Here is a 17949-nt window from a genome sequence, read left to right as displayed (position 1 = left end):
CATCAGTGATCCCTCTCACATTGGTGGAACACATCAGGCATGGCACTGGCACCATGGTTACAGACTATGCATTAAATAGCCTGTAAGATTCACTGCCTGCAAGAGAATTTGCCATTAACACTGACACACATGATGAAAGTTCCACTACATGTAATACTGGTGGAACAGAAGAAAGAAAATAAATAAACAAACAGAATGCATCCAGAAACAGACAATTTTGTTAATAATTAATATTATTTTAAGCTGCATTTTGCAATTCAGTTTTCCTGGAAGTAGATCAAATTATCAGTTTGTGAGTGGGGACGAAAACACCAGCCCATTTCAGAGACTTTTATGTGAGCAGATGCCTCTGTAGCCAATCTTTTCTGCAAGGCAGTTTTGTAACCAAATTAATATAACTACTCAAAAGTATTTATTCACTGGTGGTAAAAATCCAGTGTGAACTATGTTTTTGTGAGAGGGGAATGCTGCTGGTGGGAAATTTAGGTGGAGAGTTGCCAGGGCAGTCAGTGAAGGGATGCAAGGACTATGCAGTGCCATGTTTCCCCTGCAGACTGCTTTGGGAGCAGGAGAGCCTCAGTGACACCTTGCCTGCCTCACAGCACATGAGATGAGCATGGAGTGCTGATGGGAGCAAAGCAGCAGCTCAGGGGAGGTGATTGATGGTGCTCTCTGGCCTCTCCCTGCCAGGGAGTGGTCCTGAGCACTTCACAGAGGTAAGCACTGCCTGGCAAAAGGGGGAAGGGAACGTGTTACTCCAGCATTTGTTTATCCTTCCCCTGCCCCCACTGCAGCAAGGATTCTTGATGTCCCCTGCACCTGGGGCCTGGCTCTGCAGGAGCAGATCATTTACCTGTTTCTGTTCTCAGTCAGTTGTTTCATAATCTGACAGTAAATCTCATCCCTCAGGACCTCCTCCTGGATAGCTGGCACAAATATCTGGTCAGTGACTTCCACAGAGGAGTGTGCCTGTTTTGAAGGGTAGTCTCCCATGAATTTCATGATGGGTAAATGTGCTGTTAAGGAGAAAAGCAAAAATTTTGGAAGGCAAATGGGAAGTTTCATTTGGATCCTAACATGTTAGTGACTTTGTTGATGTCTAAGTGGATAATGCTGGGAGGAACGTCTGGAGCATGTTCCCTGTCTGTCCCTTACCCCCTTTCCCTTTGCAGCAGCTGCTGCTTGGCTGTGATTTGTACTGTGCTAATAACTGCATTTTCTGGGCATATGCAGTAAATCTCTCTCACTCCTAAAACCAGGTTATTAGTTTAGTGAGCCATCAGTAGCTGTGGAGTACTGGGAGGAAATTGGAACATTTCCCTATAGACAAGGGAAACAGATTTGATCCACTCCATCCTTATGTGAATGTATCCCCTGTGAGGTGGCTGAGGCATCTCAATAGAGGTAATTTAGTGGACCTGGCTAACTCTTCCTTCCCCTTTAGTGTTCTCAGATCCCAAAGAGAGGAAAGCAAGGATATCAATGAAGGCCTGACAGGCCAAATCCCGAACATCAGGGTCTGTGCATGCTCTCTTCAGCAATGGCTGTTTCAGAGGCTCCTTGGAATGTGCCCACAGCTGACTGTGCCCACGGGATTTCTGGAGAACAGCTTTGCTGATGGATTCCTTCTCAGGAGTCCTGAACAAAGACAAATGCAAGCAATACAAAATTACTGGACCAGTATTGCTTTGAACAAAGGAGGTCATTATCATAAAGTCATATCTCTAGACCTGTTCTTTCACAAGACAGTGATCTCAGATCTGCTTTGATTCTGTAGGTCAGCAAGAGCAGGGAAATGTAGTTTCCTGTATATCCAGAAGGTAGGAGGCTTGCGAAAAACAGAGGGGTTTTTAGAAAACTAATTTTCCTCTTTCATTTTTCTCTGAGATGTTGTATATCCTCATTAGCTGGTAAGTGCTGAAGAAAGGGTGAGAAGTAAGAATAGAGCCTGCTGGAAGAAGTCAGCCCAGTCAGTCCTCCCCTTGGCATTTCTGGAGACTTAAGATACAATGGCCATGGGCCGGAATCTCTGTATCCAAAGTCACAATTACAGGGAACAAAAAGAAGAAACACAATCAGAAGTGGGAGATGCCATTACATAACAGGCTTTAAGGATTACTGATCAACAAGAACTTTTCTAGGTCATACTCTACACAGAGAGCTTCACCTGAAGTGTTCATAGGAGAACTCTTCCAGGGTGTAAGGCTTCACCTTGATATCCTCTTCATCAGGTTCCTCCATGAAGGAGTTCTGTGAAGCTGTCCTCCTCTGGTCTGGAGACATCATCAGCAGACTCTGCAATAACACAGCCACACAGAGATGTCACATGGAGACAGGTCTCTGCATGCACTGTCAGGGGTTACTCAGCATATGTGTGCAGGTAGCCCTGTGTGCTGCCTGAGACCTCCTGCCTCAAAAGCAGCATCTCCAAAGACTCCAGCATGACCTGGGAACAGCTGACTCAAAGAACCAATTTACACAGAGGTAACAGTAGTGGACTTTGAAATGTATGTGATTATCCAAAGCACAGCACATGTTTTACAATGCACCTGCTTCTCTCTAGTGTGTTTTGCCACCAGTTTTTCTGCTTTCTATCTGTTAGCACAGAGTCCAGTATACTGAATCCTCATAACTGAAGACAGAATTATTAGCAGTGGTACTAATGAGAAACCTTGGCTCCCTCAAAGACTGTATTCCCTTTAAATAACCTGATGCACTTAGAGGTTCTCTTGAGGCATTATGTGATTACCACTCAAGCCCAGAGTGAATGCAGGAAAATGCAACTGCACACTCATACCCCTTAATTGCTACCAGCTCCAGGCACTGAAGTCTCCCATGGTGATAGAGTGGTTTTTGGGGGTTTTTTAAGCCATTGCCTTTGTGCAGCTGCAGTCTTTTCCTTAGTGTCTGGGCTAGACTTAGTTTTGTTTTCAGACAGGACAGAATTAAATGCTTTGTTTCAATAGGAGGTATAAAACTTGTCTGACTTTGGAGGGACAATTATCTTCCAGTTATAAATTCAACCATATTAACTTATTAATTTTTATCTTCCAGTCTTTTCACATGGAGTGCTTAGCTTTCCTTACCAGCACTTGACTAGAGGGTTTTGTGAGGGAAGGAATGATGTAGATGTCTTCCAAAAATACATTCCCTGTTTTGCCTGTCCTTTCATTCTGGGCACAGATCCAGCCAGAGTCTGCATCCAGCCTTTTGTCTTCGGTGAAGATTAGCAAGTCTCCCTTCTTGAAGGACAGGATGCCAGGATCATCTGGAAAACAGAATAAGGGGGTACTGTTCAGGCTTGACAGTCTGAGAAAATGTAAAGCAATGTGAAAGACAAGGAAATTGTATTTTGAAGGCCTGAAATCAGTTAGCAGTAAAAAGTGATTTGTGTAAATATGGCTAATTTTCCAGTAACACTTTCCAGTAACACCATAGAAATCACTTCTGTTTCCTCTGACACCCTGACTTTGATCCAGTTAGGGCAATGGCAGAACTCAGTTTGATTCACATGAATGCTGACTTTGTGTCCAGACTGGCAGCAAAGCATGGAAAGGAACTCAGTAGTTGTAAGTAGCTGAAGTTAATGTTTACATTTTAAACATGCATGTCTGTTTGAGCCACCTCTATTCCACAGGAAATTCCAGTTTACTGCTTCTGTGAAATTCTTCTGCAAAGTATTTCCAGAGAGCCCAGATCCAACTTCCTACTATAACCAAACTGAGTTCCTGGACACTATACTATCTAAATAAAATACATAAAGAAGGAGAAGGAGGAAGGAAAGATTATTTGTGTGCAAGGGTACTGAATCCCATTGCCTTATGCTTGGCATTGCTGTGCTGATACATCCCCCCAGGAGCAAAGGGACTCTTGATGAAGTTCCCCTCTCCTCTTTGAGCACCTTTGAACAAGTCCTGTGGATTTTTTCATGATTTCTCCACACCCTGTAGAAGAGTTATGAGACTTACCCTGGGATTTTTTCTCATGCATTGCCACAGCAAATTGTGATCTTTTCTTCAGTCCTTCCAGGAACATCACCACCAGCTCAGCAATGACAACACTGTTTACAGATGTCAGAACAAACTCCTCGCCACGAAGCGTGATGAGAGTGCAGCTCTGTCCAAATGACTTCACTGCCCTAGGTATTATTGAACAGTTTGTTACCAGAGCATCTGAAAAACTTACAGACCCATCTGTAAACACAGCCAAGGCACCCAGATCTCCTTGCAGGTAACTCCCTTACAGTGAATATTGGTAGTTCCTAATTTGCCTTCCCATGAGCTGGCAAGTGTGAAGGACTGAAGTGGTTCAGCTTTGCTCTGGACTCCACCATGTTTTGTACAAAAGTGCTTCCATATAGACACAAGAACTCCCTTCTTTTGGAGTAACTCAACAGCTAATTAAATCTCTGGCAGTCCTCACAGGGGGCTTTTTTGTGTATGTAAGACCCTTTTCTCCAAGTAACCTGATGCAAGGATGTGTGCCATGAGCAGACAGTAGTTAACAGCTTTTCTCAGTGATCCTCTTCTGGTCCATGACACCTGAGAAAGATGTCAACTCCCAGCATGCACAACAGACAATGGCTTAACTGTGTCACTTATTTGGGCCATTATTGTCTCAATGCCTGCTTGTGCTTCTTTATACCTTTCTGACTCAACAGGACCACTTTACACCAGCTGGAAGAATCCAGTCCTTTCAGTAGTTTCTTTACAGGCTGCTCAGTTTTGCCTTTCTGTTTCTTGGACCTAGGCTAAACCACCTTTCTAGGCACAGATCAAATCACCTAAGGAGGTGGCAGAGAAGGTACACCCTTTCTGAGTATGGAAGAGATGCCATCTTCAGATCTTGTTTTTCTGGGGCCCTCACCTGTTGGTGTGGATGCCAGTTATCTCTGGATAGGTCAGCTCAAGGAGCCGCTTTTCTGATTCATCCAAGAAGCAGATGCCTTTCCAATTTATAGCAATAATGAAGTGGTTCTTAGGCAAGCTGGGTCCTGAAAAGACAGAAAAAATCCTTATCAATGCTATACAAGTCTTCTCCTATTGATCTTATATCTATCCTCTACTCCCAGGCTCCAGATATTACCTGAAAACTTAGTGACTTCAAAGAATCTGGAAAAGAGCAAAGGCCACTGAAAGCGAGCAAAATCTACAAGTTGCTCCTTCACAGTCTGAGAGGAGAGATGGTCCTGTGTGTATGGGGCCTGCAGGAAAAAAACACACCCAAGGTTTTCTCAGTAAAATCTGGTTTGCATGATCTGCAGACAATAAAGAACAAGCCTGATCCCAGACATCCCAACAATTCTCTGCTGTTACTTGTCAAGGGAACTTGAAGAAAGTAAATCAGGAATGGTCTCCAGGGACCCCCATGCAGCTAACAGTGCCCACAGGCATCTGGATTCCAAATTTCCCTCAAATCCCCACTGACCTATTCCAAGTCTAATGTGCCTTGGATGCCATGGAAATAATTCAGGTAATCCATTTCCAGATCAAAAGCCAATACTTCATGCCATGCCCATCCTGACTTGATTTTCAGATGGAAAATAGAGCCTTTAAAGCTACTCTATTCAGAGATTTAAATGTACTTTTTCATTCTTCCCCCTTGCTCTTCATATGGAAGTGTGAGCAGAAAGGCTTTCTGCTCCCCCAGACCTAATGAGCTATTTGGGATCTCCAAACTGAGTTCGTTTTCCTTTTTCCCCTACAGACTATTAATGAATAAAAAATGGTGAAAGAAGCAGAAGCTGGTGCTCAAGAGTGGCTACCCAGCAGTGCTTGACAAACCTCTTACCTTAGCATGTGCATAGGTTACAAGGCTCACCCACTTTTCCAGGGGTTTGGACTTCAGCTGCTTTACTGGAATACAGTCATGGAGCACCTTCTGCACAAGTTCATTGTGGATGGTATCTCCAAATTGGATATAACAATATTTTGCACCTATCTCCACCAAATCTTCCTCCTGAAACAATTAATCCATTAAAAGAGGCCTAGAAGGATGTCACAAAGGCTAAATAGCCTCTTTCAACCTTTGAACCATTTAGGAATGGGGTTTTCTCAGTTTTTGTCTGGATAACTCTTAACAGTCACCCAGCATGAGGAGGGATAAACTTCTCACAATCATAACATCAGACAGATTATTAGCAAAGATATTTTGAAGTACAACCCAATTTGGTCCTTTGGACATGCCTCCAAGCTCTCACATCAACTGGAAGTTGCAGGGAAGGAAAAAGTATCACTTAGAACTGTCAGTGCGACAGCTGGCACAATCACCTGGACAGGGATTGTGTGTTAAGAAGGGAAGGGTTGTTCACATCCACTTGAGAGGAATAGTGGATTTGTCTTTACAAAGCTGTGGATCTGCTGGTAGATAAAACTAGCACTGGGAGATAAAAGAAACAATGGGAAGGATTGATGAATAGAAAAATATATTTGCTTTTACAAATGAACTTTAGGTTGCTGATAAATGAAATTAGACATTGAAAGATGAAAAAAACAATGGGGAAGAAAAACCCCTAAATTCCATAAGAATTAAAAATTAAAAGGGAGGGTTATACATTAGAGGGAAATCTTTGGTATCAGGCATATTGGGAAGACTGGACCTCTCAAGTACCTCAGCCAATGGGGAAGGAGAGAGGGAAATGTGGCCGGGAAATCAGGATAAAAAGGAGGCTGCATCCTCCAAAAATCTGAGAGATCCCAGGGGAATGCCCCATGACCTCTCCTTTTATTGGAATAAAGTAACAGGACTCCTCTGTCTCCTTTTTGAACACAACCCTCAGGTGTTGGTGGATTAATTTTCCTAACACACTACAAACAGTTCACATTCCTGCTTTGTAACATGGGAAGCACTAATCCAGTTGTGTCTCCTTAGGGGGCTGAATGAGGAGCCCCACCTTGTCACAGCGGTACTCTCCAAAGCGAACGCCCCGGATGAGCTGGTGGTAGATGAGGTCGGTGCTGACGGGATCCTGGCGGGAGCTGTGCCAGGGCGTGAAGATCTCCTTGCGGAAGTAGAGGCGCCAGGGCGCGTGGCGCTCGTGCGTGCCGCGCTCCTTCACCAGCTGCTCGCACTGCGAGATGGCGTCCAGCACGTGCTCCCGGCCCCCGCCCAGCGACCACACCTGCCACACAGGGACACCGCATTTACTGCCAGCCTGCCTGAAGGACAGTTCACACACTGCTCCTGTCTCCTGACTGCAAGGAAAACTCCAAAAGGGAGGCAAGTTGTATGGGGTAAGTGGATGTATCCAGCTGGGATTCAGAGCTGATTAGGTTTCAGTGCAGGACTGGGTTGAGGGAGTTCCAGAATTCAGGAATTCTCAGTGAGGCTGGGTGGGCAGCAGCAACTCCACAGAAAGAGAAGGGAGCATTTACTGCCAACCTGCTCTGGGCCTGCCCAGAGGATCAGTAACACAAAGCTCCTGGTCTCCTCACTGCAAGAAAAACTCCAAAAAGGTAAGCAGATGTATCTGCAAGTTGTATGTGGTAAGTGGATGTATTTTTACAGGTCAGCCATGGAGCAATGGAAACCTTACAGGGCTGCAGCAACAATTGCTGAGTGATGAGCCAACAGAAAGGCAGAATAGTATTGACAAGTCTTGAGATCCAGCTGGGATTCAGAGCTGATTTGGTTTCAGTGCAGGACTGGGTTGAGGGCATTCCAGAATTTAGGAATCCTCAGTGAGGCTGGATGGGCAGCAGCAACTCCACAGAAAGAGAAGGGAGCTTTCATTCTATTTTTCTACACTTTACCTTATCAAACACAGCAATGTAGAGTGAAAACCCAAAGATATCCTTCAGTTTGATTTTATCTGCTATGAACTGACAGATCTCTTTGGCAGTGGAAGCAGAGTCTGCAGGGACAGTGATGCTTTGGCCATTCATCAGGGTGACATGAAACATAATGGGTTTCTTCTGCTTTGTTGCCTGTAAGTCAGAGTTAAATGAGAGAAAAAATTTATGGACAAACCTTACTGTCTTCTGAAGAATGAAGTAAGCTTTTAGATCTAAGAGCTACACACCTACCTTACTGTCTTCTGAAGAATGAAGTAAGCTTTTAGATCTAAGAGCTACACACCTTGTACAACCTGGTCAACAATCTTTAAGTGAATCACCAACAACCACACAGTTTCTTCAGAGCATGGTGAGTTGTAAATATAAATTGCATCCCTGGACCAGCACTGGACTCAAGTTTTCTCCTCCTCACAGCTCAGTAGAGCTGAGAATCACATAACAGTGCTGACTGATAGATTTTTCATGAGCCACATTTGTCCTGATGACTTTTGGGAACAGCCTTACATGCATCAGTGGAGAGATGGCCTGCAGCAAGCACATTGCCCAGGAAGATGTGTGCTAAGCAATAGGGTCCCTGAGATTTAGGGAGGAATTGAACTGAGTTCTTGAAAGGAGAAGGGGGTGATTTTTAATTACTAGGGTGAAATTTAATTACTGGGGTGACAGTTAAAGGAAGTGGAGGACAATATAGCACCATCATACTCCCTTCTTCCTTTCATTTTAAAAGCATAACCTTAGCTCAGTTCTTTCCAAAAGTGATAGTAAGAGCTTTCCTCACAAGGTTGTTTCTGGCCTGTGGTTCCTGAGTGGATGGAGGTACTTCCCTGCATATCATCTGCTGCTCCTTACATACTTTTCTGCGTTTATGGTAACTGAATAGCCAGAAGAGGTGTATCCAAGAAGCTTCCCAGACCAAGGTGGCTGGTCTTCAATCCCCTTGTGCAATTGATTTCCATTATTTGATTTAGGAATTCCTGCTATTACAGGCTAGTGAATGTAGTATAACAACAAAGTAAGCAGTACACTTAGAAAAACCAGTACAAAATGTCCCAGATCAATATAATAAAGCCAAAAGGGAGTTGCTACCTGAAGTTCCAGCCAGCTGGGAGGTTCAGTGCGGGCCCCGTTGCTGTAGGTGCGTCTCAGACGCTCAGCACAGTACGGAGCGTAGCCCGTGGGCCCGTGGTGGATGAAATTCAACAGGTACTGCAAGCACAGAGCAGGAGAAGGAGTTAGGAAACATTAATCCTCAGAAAACATTAAAAACCTTCTGCAACTGACACACTAGATTTCAGTGACCCATTAGATTTCAGTTCACCAGAAAATACTAAAGATTAGAGCTGGAATTATTGTCTTCAAAAAGGAGGCTTGAGACACTTAGTTTTCACTCTTTCTTCAGAACTTTCAGTCCAACGGGAGAGAAGATTTGTGTTTGTCTCTCCACTATGTTTAACTACATGAGTAGTGGAGATTTCGTTCTTATGGTTAGGTTAGAGCAAGACTTCGTGTTTTCAACCCAAGAGTCTGAAGTTTTATGACATGCTGTACGAATGAAAGAGCTGGGAAGAGGGCTAATGTCAGATTAGGTCTAATGATGATTGATACTTTTAGTTCTACCAAGTTCTCTGGCAGTATCAACTGAAGTCCATGATTAAGATGGGACATTTGAAGAGATGAATGGGATAAACTGAGCTTTTGGAGTCTGTATGGCTCTTGGATGACAAGGACTTGTATTTATGTATCTGTATTTAGTGCAAGCATGCCTCATTCACCTGGTTATTTTAATGATTAAAAATATTCCTAGAGGTAGGGTATGGTCGTGTCTTTCATGAATTCTGCATGCTTCCAAGTCTTTGGATGAAGACTGGTGTCAAAATATGCCTATGGCTTGTGACTGGTTTGCTCCAAGTAGTGCCCATTTAGCAGCATGTATAGTTAGACTGATTATTTGAACTGGGGTGTTAATAAATCAAGGCTGAAGTTTCATGCACATCCATGGATCCTGTTTGCTCTCAGATCTAGGAGGAAGCCTGATGTCAAGTTGGAGCCACGGGTTGAGTTTTTGTCCTGTGGTGAAGTGGATTTATCCTCCATTTAAACTTGGATATTAATAAATCATTAAAAAGTCCAAGAATCTGTTGGACGTTTTAGGGCTTAGAGATACAGGGTAAGGACTGATAAAACTTGGGGGTGTGATTTTGTACTGGCCTCCTGAATATAATTAATGACAAGGGTTGTAACTGGAGACATCTTTTAGTTGTCTTCGGCTGGAAAGGTAGAAGTGGAGAAGTTAAAATTTGCCAGATCCCTTGCAGATTATAGATCTAAAATGAGAACTGTGATGAACAACAGAATCCAGACTGTATGATGTGTAATGAAAAAATTAAATATGAAGGCAGCAATAATTTATTTAAATTCCCAGATAAGCATATGTGATGAGAAAGTTTCTGCTGAAACCATAGCACCAGCTGCTCTGGAAGTCAAACATTTTATATGGCTGTCAGCATCAAAACACACAAGACACCAGCTGAGCTGAGGTGTGTGAGCTGCTGTAGGAAGGGTTAGCAGTGTACCTTCACAAACGTGTCTGAAGGAGGAAAGCAGCCAAGGCAAAGTGACAGAAGGATCCAGCCACGAGCATAGCTGCTCCTGTTGCTGTTTTCTGTGAGTTGTTTGCAAATCTGGCAATAAATCTCATCTCTGTAACGAAACATGAGAGCAACAGATAATTCACTGTCTGAACTCTTTGGCTACGTTTTGACTGCAAGCTTGGCAGGATTGCAGCTTGATGAGGTAGATCTGAGCTAGGTTCAACCACAACAGCTAGGATAGCACCTGTAATGCACCTCAGGAAATAGCTTTGCTATGAAAAGGCTTCAGGCATGCTTAGGGCCTTTTGCCACTCCTTCTTACTCAAGTGCAATTCCCATGCTGAATTAACTTCAGCAGGGAGAGAGAGAGAGAGAGAGAAGCAGGGGGCTGTGCAGGAAAAACAGCTGCTTGGTCATCCAGCTGTGAAATGGCATTGCTGTCCAAGGGTCTAGATGTGTAACTTGGTCTGAGCTCTCTGCAGCATGTGGGTTGTAGCTCATGGCTCTTGTCTGTCTGCTTGTAGGTGGATTTGGGGGTAAGGATGGGGGACACCCTGCTTAATTTTATATGTGTATATATATATATATATATATATATATATAATTTATATTTATACACAAACTTGAAGTGAATCTTGCACAGAAGTGGAGAAAGGAGCACTTCAGTGTAAGCTTCTGAAAATGCAAGTTTACCTGCAACAAGGACCTAAGGGAAACAGATGCAAAAATCTGCATATAAATAAAACTGTTATTAAAATATAATCTTAATTTTTTCTAGACTCTTGGAACACACATTTGTCAAATCTGATGTGAGAGGGCACAAGTTGGATGAGTTTTCTCTTCCTTCATAGGACATTTGATGAAACACAAACTGAGGGTATGGGTACTTAGCCTGTGGCTGCTATGCTATATGGATTGAATGCAATTTTTTCCAGTGGACAATCTGCTTTAGGGAGTGTCTTGACTGAAACAGAGTGACTGTGGAGAGAGGAATGCAGCCCATGACTGAGGTCAAGGCACAGCCAAGACTGAGGTCAAGTCACAGCCAGTTTTTGTGCTGGGCTTTGTTACAGAAAAGTGCTTAGGATAAAAAAGGAGAGGATTCATGAGGTCAGGTCAGAATCAACAAGCTTCTGATGTATCCTTCACACCATGCTTGGCCTAAGGTCCAGCCTCACACTGCTTGTGGTCAGGATTTCTCCTTAGTGTCTGATACACTCAGCAATCCAGACCTTTGACCATCTCTGATTCAGCCTCAAAAAGAGGCTGTTGGGAAACCTTTCATCCACCTAGTATACATTAACTCCATATTTCTTACTCCTCTGAGTGACTCTTCTCCCTCATTCTAGGGCAGTGTTCCACCTTCAAGTGTTATTGAGTCACAGCCCCTTTCCATACCTGTGGGGTATTCAGAAAGCCACACATGGCAGCAGCTGGCCTAAACTGCAACATGAAAATACCAGAAAAGGCAGAAAAGGGAGTTGTTCTCCAGGACTGTGGAGAAAGGATGCTGGATTTCCTTGCTGCAATGGGCACCTGGCCCTAGGAAGGGGGTACAAATTTCCTACCTGATGGCAGGACGCAGAATTGCATTGCCAATAATGAAGTGTACTTTCTCTAGGTTGGACATAGGTCTCTGAGAGATCGAGATGTCCTCTTGGAAAGCCTCTTCTCCAGTTCGTAGCTGCTCTGTCACCTGGAAGAAACAGAGTAGAACTCCAGAGTGCTCTAGAAATCTCCCCTCCTAGCAGGCAGCTCTCCCATAAATGAGAGACATTCCTTCCTTATCTTACTGGCTAAAACTCTTCCTGCTCAGGGCAGGAGAACCAGGCCATATTACCCCCTTGCCTCTAAAGGTAACTCATTAAATGTGCTGTTACAGCACTGTCTCTGGCTAAGAGAACTGTCTTGTACTGTCCTGTACAGCCCTAAGCACTGGTTCTCAGTCTGCTCATGCCTCTGGGCAAGCTGTTCTGTAAAGCCAGCAATTCTCAGTAATAAATCTCTGCTGGTGTTCTCTGCCAGAGAGCAAATGACATCAGTGCACACAGGGATCGTGTCCAAAGAGCTCTGCACCAGATATCCCACAAAGAGCTGCCCTGGCTTGGCAGGGAAACAAGTTCTCAGCTGGGAGGTTGCTCACATAACATCTGTCAGAAGGTGAAGACAGGGTTTCAGGCAAGAAGAAAGGGAAGCAATTTTTTTCCACCTCTTACCTTCCCTGTCAGCTTGGATGACCGTTTCAGTTTCAGGGATGAAATCCCCTTAGAAATCTTGTTATCCTTTCTGCCTTCTCTCTGCAATACACATTACCATTATAGGAAATCAGATTCATGCACAGCAAGAATGATTCATTAAGGACAGAAAGATGCTCAAGTGAAGATGTTTTTGTTTTTTCTTCTCCTGCCAGAAAGAGCTGAGTGTCCTGCCAGGACTTTTGCACTTGTGGCATTTCAAGTACAGTAGCATGAAAGAGTTCCTTTGCTTTCTCACTCTTGGTAGAACAGCACAGAAACCAAGGAAAGCAAATGAAAACACAGACAGAGTCTGCTTGTCTCACCATATTTGGGCTGTCATTCTTCAACTGGACCTGGTTTTTCCTGCCAAGTGTGTCATATATCTGTGTCATCACGGAGCTGCTCTTGGTTGTGGCACTCTTGGCAAACATTGCTGGCTCTGGCAGGTCCCCCATGAACCTCAGGATGATCACCCACACAGCTAGAGAAGCCTATAATAGCAAAAAGCACAGTCAGACAGTGCCAACAGGACCAATGGCTCCATGCCATTTCTGCCTGTTTAGATTAAGAGCATTTTCTTCCTTTACCCAGTCCAAATTGTTAAAATTCCCATTTCCTCTGGCTACCTACATCAAGAGTTTAGTTTCATACCAAACAACAAGACAGCAACACACCAAACTTTCCTGCTAAAGGAAGAGGGTACAGCTCTCATGGAAAGGTCCGATTTCCTCTGTGATTGCTGAGCCCTCACCATATTCTTTACTGACACCCTGGACGTATATTGTGGCTGGAGGGAGGTGGAGAAGCCTTGGCTGAACTGCACTCTGCATCTGCTGACCTGGACAGATAAGCAGTGGAGTGGAGTCTGCCAGGACCCTTCACACCCAGAACTAGAAAGCCAGGTAATAGCAAAGTTCTTGATGCATGGGGTCCTCCATTCTGCCAAGGTTCTTAGAATTAAGGAAAACACCCTCCTCAATCCCCCTCTGGTTCAATGGGATATTGGAGGCCTGGTCCTCCCCCTTCTGTCCTGTCTCACAAACCAGCAGCCCTAACAAGAGCAGAGACAAGCTCTCATTCTTCTTCTCTCCAGTCCATTTTTATCCCCAAAGGGTGTCTGGAGAAGTCAAAACACATCCCTGAGTTCCCTCTTTGGGCAAGAACAAAGGTGACCAGAGATCCTGCATTGGGCAGGTGTTTGTGTGAAGTGACTGCCAGCAAATTGCCAAAAAATGCTGCTGGGAACTGCTGCTTTCAATACCATGACTCAGGAGTAACCCCTTGGCTCTGGAGACTCTGGTTCCCAGGGCTGTGCCAGAGCCAGGACAACAAGGAGCCAGATACCAGGACGTTGTCCTTGTCATCGTGGTAGAGCAGTGGGTGCCGCAGCTGCCTTCGGATGTGTGTGTGTGTTGAAGAGCCCTGGAAATAAGTAGCTGCAAACTTGGGGAAGGTGTACTCTTCCAAGCCATGTGCTTCCTCTTCTAGCTCCACACTCATGGGAACCATGTCCAGGTCCACTTCCTCCAGCTTGTTAGGCTTTGTTTCCAAGTCCTGTGCAGAACAGGAGGAAGAAGGATGTTTTCTTTTACTGAACTCTGATATGCTTATGTTTAGTTTTGCATTTTTTTTCCCCCTTGGCCAGAGGCCTTCCAGAATTTGCCTTTCCATCTAACCCCAAAGCCATTTACAGTTGCTACCAACAGATCATTTGGACTCAGAGCTTGTCCTGCTGAGATGCATCCATTCCATGTGGTCTTCCTATCTTGGTCCTCAGCAAGAATATTGCTGATGGAGAATCCAGGTGTTACTGTTCACATCCAGTACTTATCCATACCATTCTATTCTGCCCACCTCTTCCTACAAAATTCCAACCTCCACAGCTATCAGGACAAGTATATCACAGATTTTGCCTTTAAGAATATGGTATAACTTGGGTCATGAACTTTCAGCTTGTTTCAGTTAGAAAATCACTGAGAGCACTGTCAGCAGAGCATAAAATTGGTGCCAAAATGCAGAGGGTGGGCCAAAGAAACAAATGCAAAGTTTGAAGCTATATAGTCCCTAAACTGCATGTGACCAAAAACCTTTGGGAACTCACCTCTGCAAGAGATGTTTTAGTGACTGGATGAATAATTTGGGGGATTCTTTCACTGTACAGAAGTTCACTAAACAGAACTGACCACTGATGGAATTCCAGTGGACGTACACAAGGGACAAACATGACCCATTACCAGTTTTCAGCTCTTTACCTCAAAACCCAGAGGAGCCTGTCCTTCTTGGCCTCCAATCATAGAAGGTAAAAACCCAAAAATTTTGTCCACCATTTCTTGGTCGCTGATAACATCATGATTTGTTGGTTTATTGGCAAGCACGTTCCTCCCTTGTCTTGCTTCTGCCTCCTCTCTCTCCTGAGTTGGCAGGTGCTCCTTTAAACAGAGAAATAGGCATGACTTGAACATGAACATCATTCTGCTAGAGTGAAGGGGTATGAAGATGAAACACTTTTACAAAGGTGTGTGATTATGAGGTCCAGCTCTGCCAGCACAGTGTTGAAACAGGAAGTCAAATGTTGCTTGTGTCAAGCAGTCACGAAGACCTGGCCCGTGAGCAGCAGGGCCCTGCTCTTACAGCTGCCTTATGCTGCAATCAGAAATGTGTGTGTGTTTGCCTTGTTATATTTTCAAAGCATCATTACAAATAGGGTTACAACTATGTCTTATCTTTCTTTAAATATAGCAGTGCTCAGAGGTTTGAGCAAGTCCACAGGTGTGAGCTGGGTAATGCTGGCCAGTGTTCCTCCACCAGCATACCACCTACCTTTTGTAGTCTCATAGCTTCTTCCCTTCCTTTCAATGGTCCCAGGACTTGGATATTCCTGGCTTCCAGCTTGTTCTGTGGACAACAGGAGTATTCTGTGACTGTTTGTACGACTGCTGAGGCAACTCCCTTCTGCCTTTAACAAACTGTCCACAGCAGGACTTTGTCCCAACAGAGGCTTAGTTCAAGATTTGATATTTTAGGGAACAGCCCGTAGGCAGAAATCTGCAAACTGGCTTAGTCCTGTTTGTACAGCATTAGTACAGATAGGATCCTGTGCTATGGACTGCCAAGGGTAGCACCTTCCAAGACACACTGTATTGGGATTCCCTTCTGAATGGCTCCCTGAGTGCCACCCTGCTGTAGAAATTGATCTCCCCTTGCAGGACTGGCTGATAACACAGATCTTATCTTTTCTCCCTTCTGTCACAGCCACTGCAGCTGTATCTATGAAGTTTTGATCCATGATAATGATCACATAAAGCAAATGTAAACAAGATCAGTCTGCTTAACACTCTGCTTTTGTACTTGGCAAGAGTTCAAATTAAAATACCCCAAAATGAATATCCACACCCAATGCTATGTTAAGGCAACACTTGATGGTGATAAAATCTCTATTGGATTTCATAGAAACAAGGTGTTCACAAGGCATCTGTGAGCATTACCTCCCTCTTCATCCTCTGGAAGGTGTGGCGAGCGAGCATGCCCCTGGCATGGGCCTGTATGACGCGTGCAGCTCTGTGCTGCTGTGCCAGGCTCTGGCGCAGCAGGAACCCGCGGCACCGCGCCTGGAACGCCACGATCCGTGCGCGCGTGGCCTCGTAGCGCTGGGCCAGCTGCCGGCCCCGGTACAGCGCCTGCAGCCGCCCGAAGCCCAGCAGCGCCTGCGGGGCAGAGAGAAAAGGCATCATCGTGGCTCAGAATCTGCTGGTCAGAGTGACTCTGAAATATGTACAAGTCTCTTTTCCCAGCTCAGCAGTTGAAGGAGGAGTCAGGATTCTTCTGTTCTCGTTCTCAAGGTTGTTTATTATTTCTTACCTAGAGCATTCTTTCTCTGACTCGCCAAGGTCTGTCTGTTAGGTTGGGTTGAGGCACACTGCCCACTAAAAACTACGTGTACATTATTTATAATAACTTCTTAATACTTATCACTTATGTTAGACAGTGAGTTTCTACTTTAAACTAATTTAAAAGTGCTACTACCACAGCAGAAGATGCAGGCCAAAAAGAAGAAGGAGAAAGACTGGACATGCTTAGATTCTTCAGTCTTGCTTTCTGAACCCTTATTCTAAAAACTCCAAAAATCTGTTTTTCACCTCGTGACAAACTAACTATTATTCTACTTAAACTCTCTTGACTTGTCATTCTTCATATAAAGGTGGTAATTTGCTTTATGGGTCCAAATCAAACTCACAGGTGTCTTGGGCTTTGTGCCAAGGTCTCTGAGCCCCTTGGCAGGGACTTGAGCCATCTAAGACAGCCAGAGAGATGTCTTGGCTTCCGACAATTATGGTTCCAAACCATCAAGACGAGTTGAGATGTAAGGTGGAATGAGTAGAAGACAACAAAATTTGGTGACTGGATAAAGACACTGGAAGTGGTTAATGTCATATTGCCCGTTACGCTTTTTTTTCTACAAGTAATAGGCCCTTAAAACTAGTATATAGAGTTATTTGGGGGATCTGTTCTAGGGAGTGCCTCCAGAAAGTGACAATGAAAGCCTGGGATTATGACAAGAGCAGAAATGAAGCCAGGTGAATGGAAAGAAGCAATCAGACAGGAATTGCATCACTGATGCAGAATAGAGAATGTTTCTGACTGAAAGTGGCAGTTTCTCCTCCTTCCCATCTCAAATGGGATGTATGGAATATAATAATCATAATAATAATCCCTGCCACACAAATACATAATACAGCTGTGAGCACCCCCAGTTTTCCTCACCCAGAAAATGCACCATCTATAGAAAACAGTCAATATTTTGCACACAGAATCATTAAGGTTGGAAGCGACCTTCAAAATTATCTAGTCTAATTGTCAATCCAGCACCATCATAACTACCCCTAAACTACAGCCACAGGTGCCACATTCAGATGCCTCTTCAACATGTCCCAACATGGTGACTCCACCACCACCCTGGGCAATTTATTCCAGAGCCTGACCACTCTTTCAGTGAGTTTTTTTTCTTAATATCTAATCTGAATCTGAATCTCCCTGGCAAAATTCTTGATAATGTGAGATTGATATGACTTTTCTGGTAATTTTTTACAAATTCCCAGTTTTCCTGCAGCAGTTGTGGAAGACACTTTGCTCATAGCATGGTGATGATGCACAAAGGCTAGGCTTGTGGTTCTGATTATAAGAAGTGTGGGACCACTTATATGTCAGGTCTCTGGATCTAGGCCTGCTGAAGGTGAGTTGGGTCCTATTTCATCAAAAAGCAGAAATGTCACAGGTTCAGCAAGCCCTGAGAGGTCCCAGAGCCCTCCTTGGACTTTATACCCTCCTTTA

At 44.3% G+C, this 17949-nt stretch overlaps 1 protein-coding gene and 1 long non-coding RNA gene across 3 annotated transcripts in view; one reads left to right on the top strand and one right to left on the bottom strand.

Annotated features, from left to right (window-relative positions):
- The window catches only part of MYO7B (myosin VIIB), a 46383-nt gene that overhangs the window by 10240 nt on the left and 18194 nt on the right, over positions 1–17949 (bottom strand). The window contains exons 20-38 of one of the 2 annotated variants that reach the window (XM_064720785.1): positions 16170–16325; positions 15442–15516; positions 14874–15050; positions 13966–14175; positions 12945–13112; positions 12601–12681; positions 11953–12080; positions 10367–10493; positions 8880–8999; positions 7752–7925; positions 6893–7120; positions 5791–5958; positions 5086–5203; positions 4867–4993; positions 3969–4138; positions 3087–3268; positions 2168–2295; positions 1481–1638; positions 854–1007 (exon numbers count right to left, since the gene is read on the bottom strand). In XM_064720785.1, coding sequence (XP_064576855.1) covers positions 854–1007; positions 1481–1638; positions 2168–2295; positions 3087–3268; positions 3969–4138; positions 4867–4993; positions 5086–5203; positions 5791–5958; positions 6893–7120; positions 7752–7925; positions 8880–8999; positions 10367–10493; positions 11953–12080; positions 12601–12681; positions 12945–13112; positions 13966–14175; positions 14874–15050; positions 15442–15516; positions 16170–16325 — 2849 coding nt within the window. Of the gene's footprint in view, positions 1–853; positions 1008–1480; positions 1639–2167; positions 2296–3086; positions 3269–3968; positions 4139–4866; positions 4994–5085; positions 5204–5790; positions 5959–6892; positions 7121–7751; positions 7926–8879; positions 9000–10366; positions 10494–11952; positions 12081–12600; positions 12682–12944; positions 13113–13965; positions 14176–14873; positions 15051–15441; positions 15517–16106; positions 16326–17949 lie in introns of both variants that reach the window. The other variant, XM_064720784.1, reaches the window with a different exon arrangement.
- Positions 6958–17949, top strand: part of LOC135451510 (uncharacterized) — a 31573-nt gene continuing 20581 nt past the window's right edge. Inside the window, exon 1 of the long non-coding RNA XR_010441349.1 lies at positions 6958–7232. This is a non-coding gene — a long non-coding RNA (uncharacterized LOC135451510). The remainder of the gene's footprint in view (positions 7233–17949) is intronic.

Source organism: Zonotrichia leucophrys, chromosome 9 (genome assembly GCF_028769735.1).
Source record: "Zonotrichia leucophrys gambelii isolate GWCS_2022_RI chromosome 9, RI_Zleu_2.0, whole genome shotgun sequence".
In the NCBI taxonomy this organism is placed as follows: Eukaryota; Metazoa; Chordata; class Aves; order Passeriformes; family Passerellidae; genus Zonotrichia; species Zonotrichia leucophrys.
This window is presented reverse-complemented; position numbering and strand designations above follow the sequence as displayed.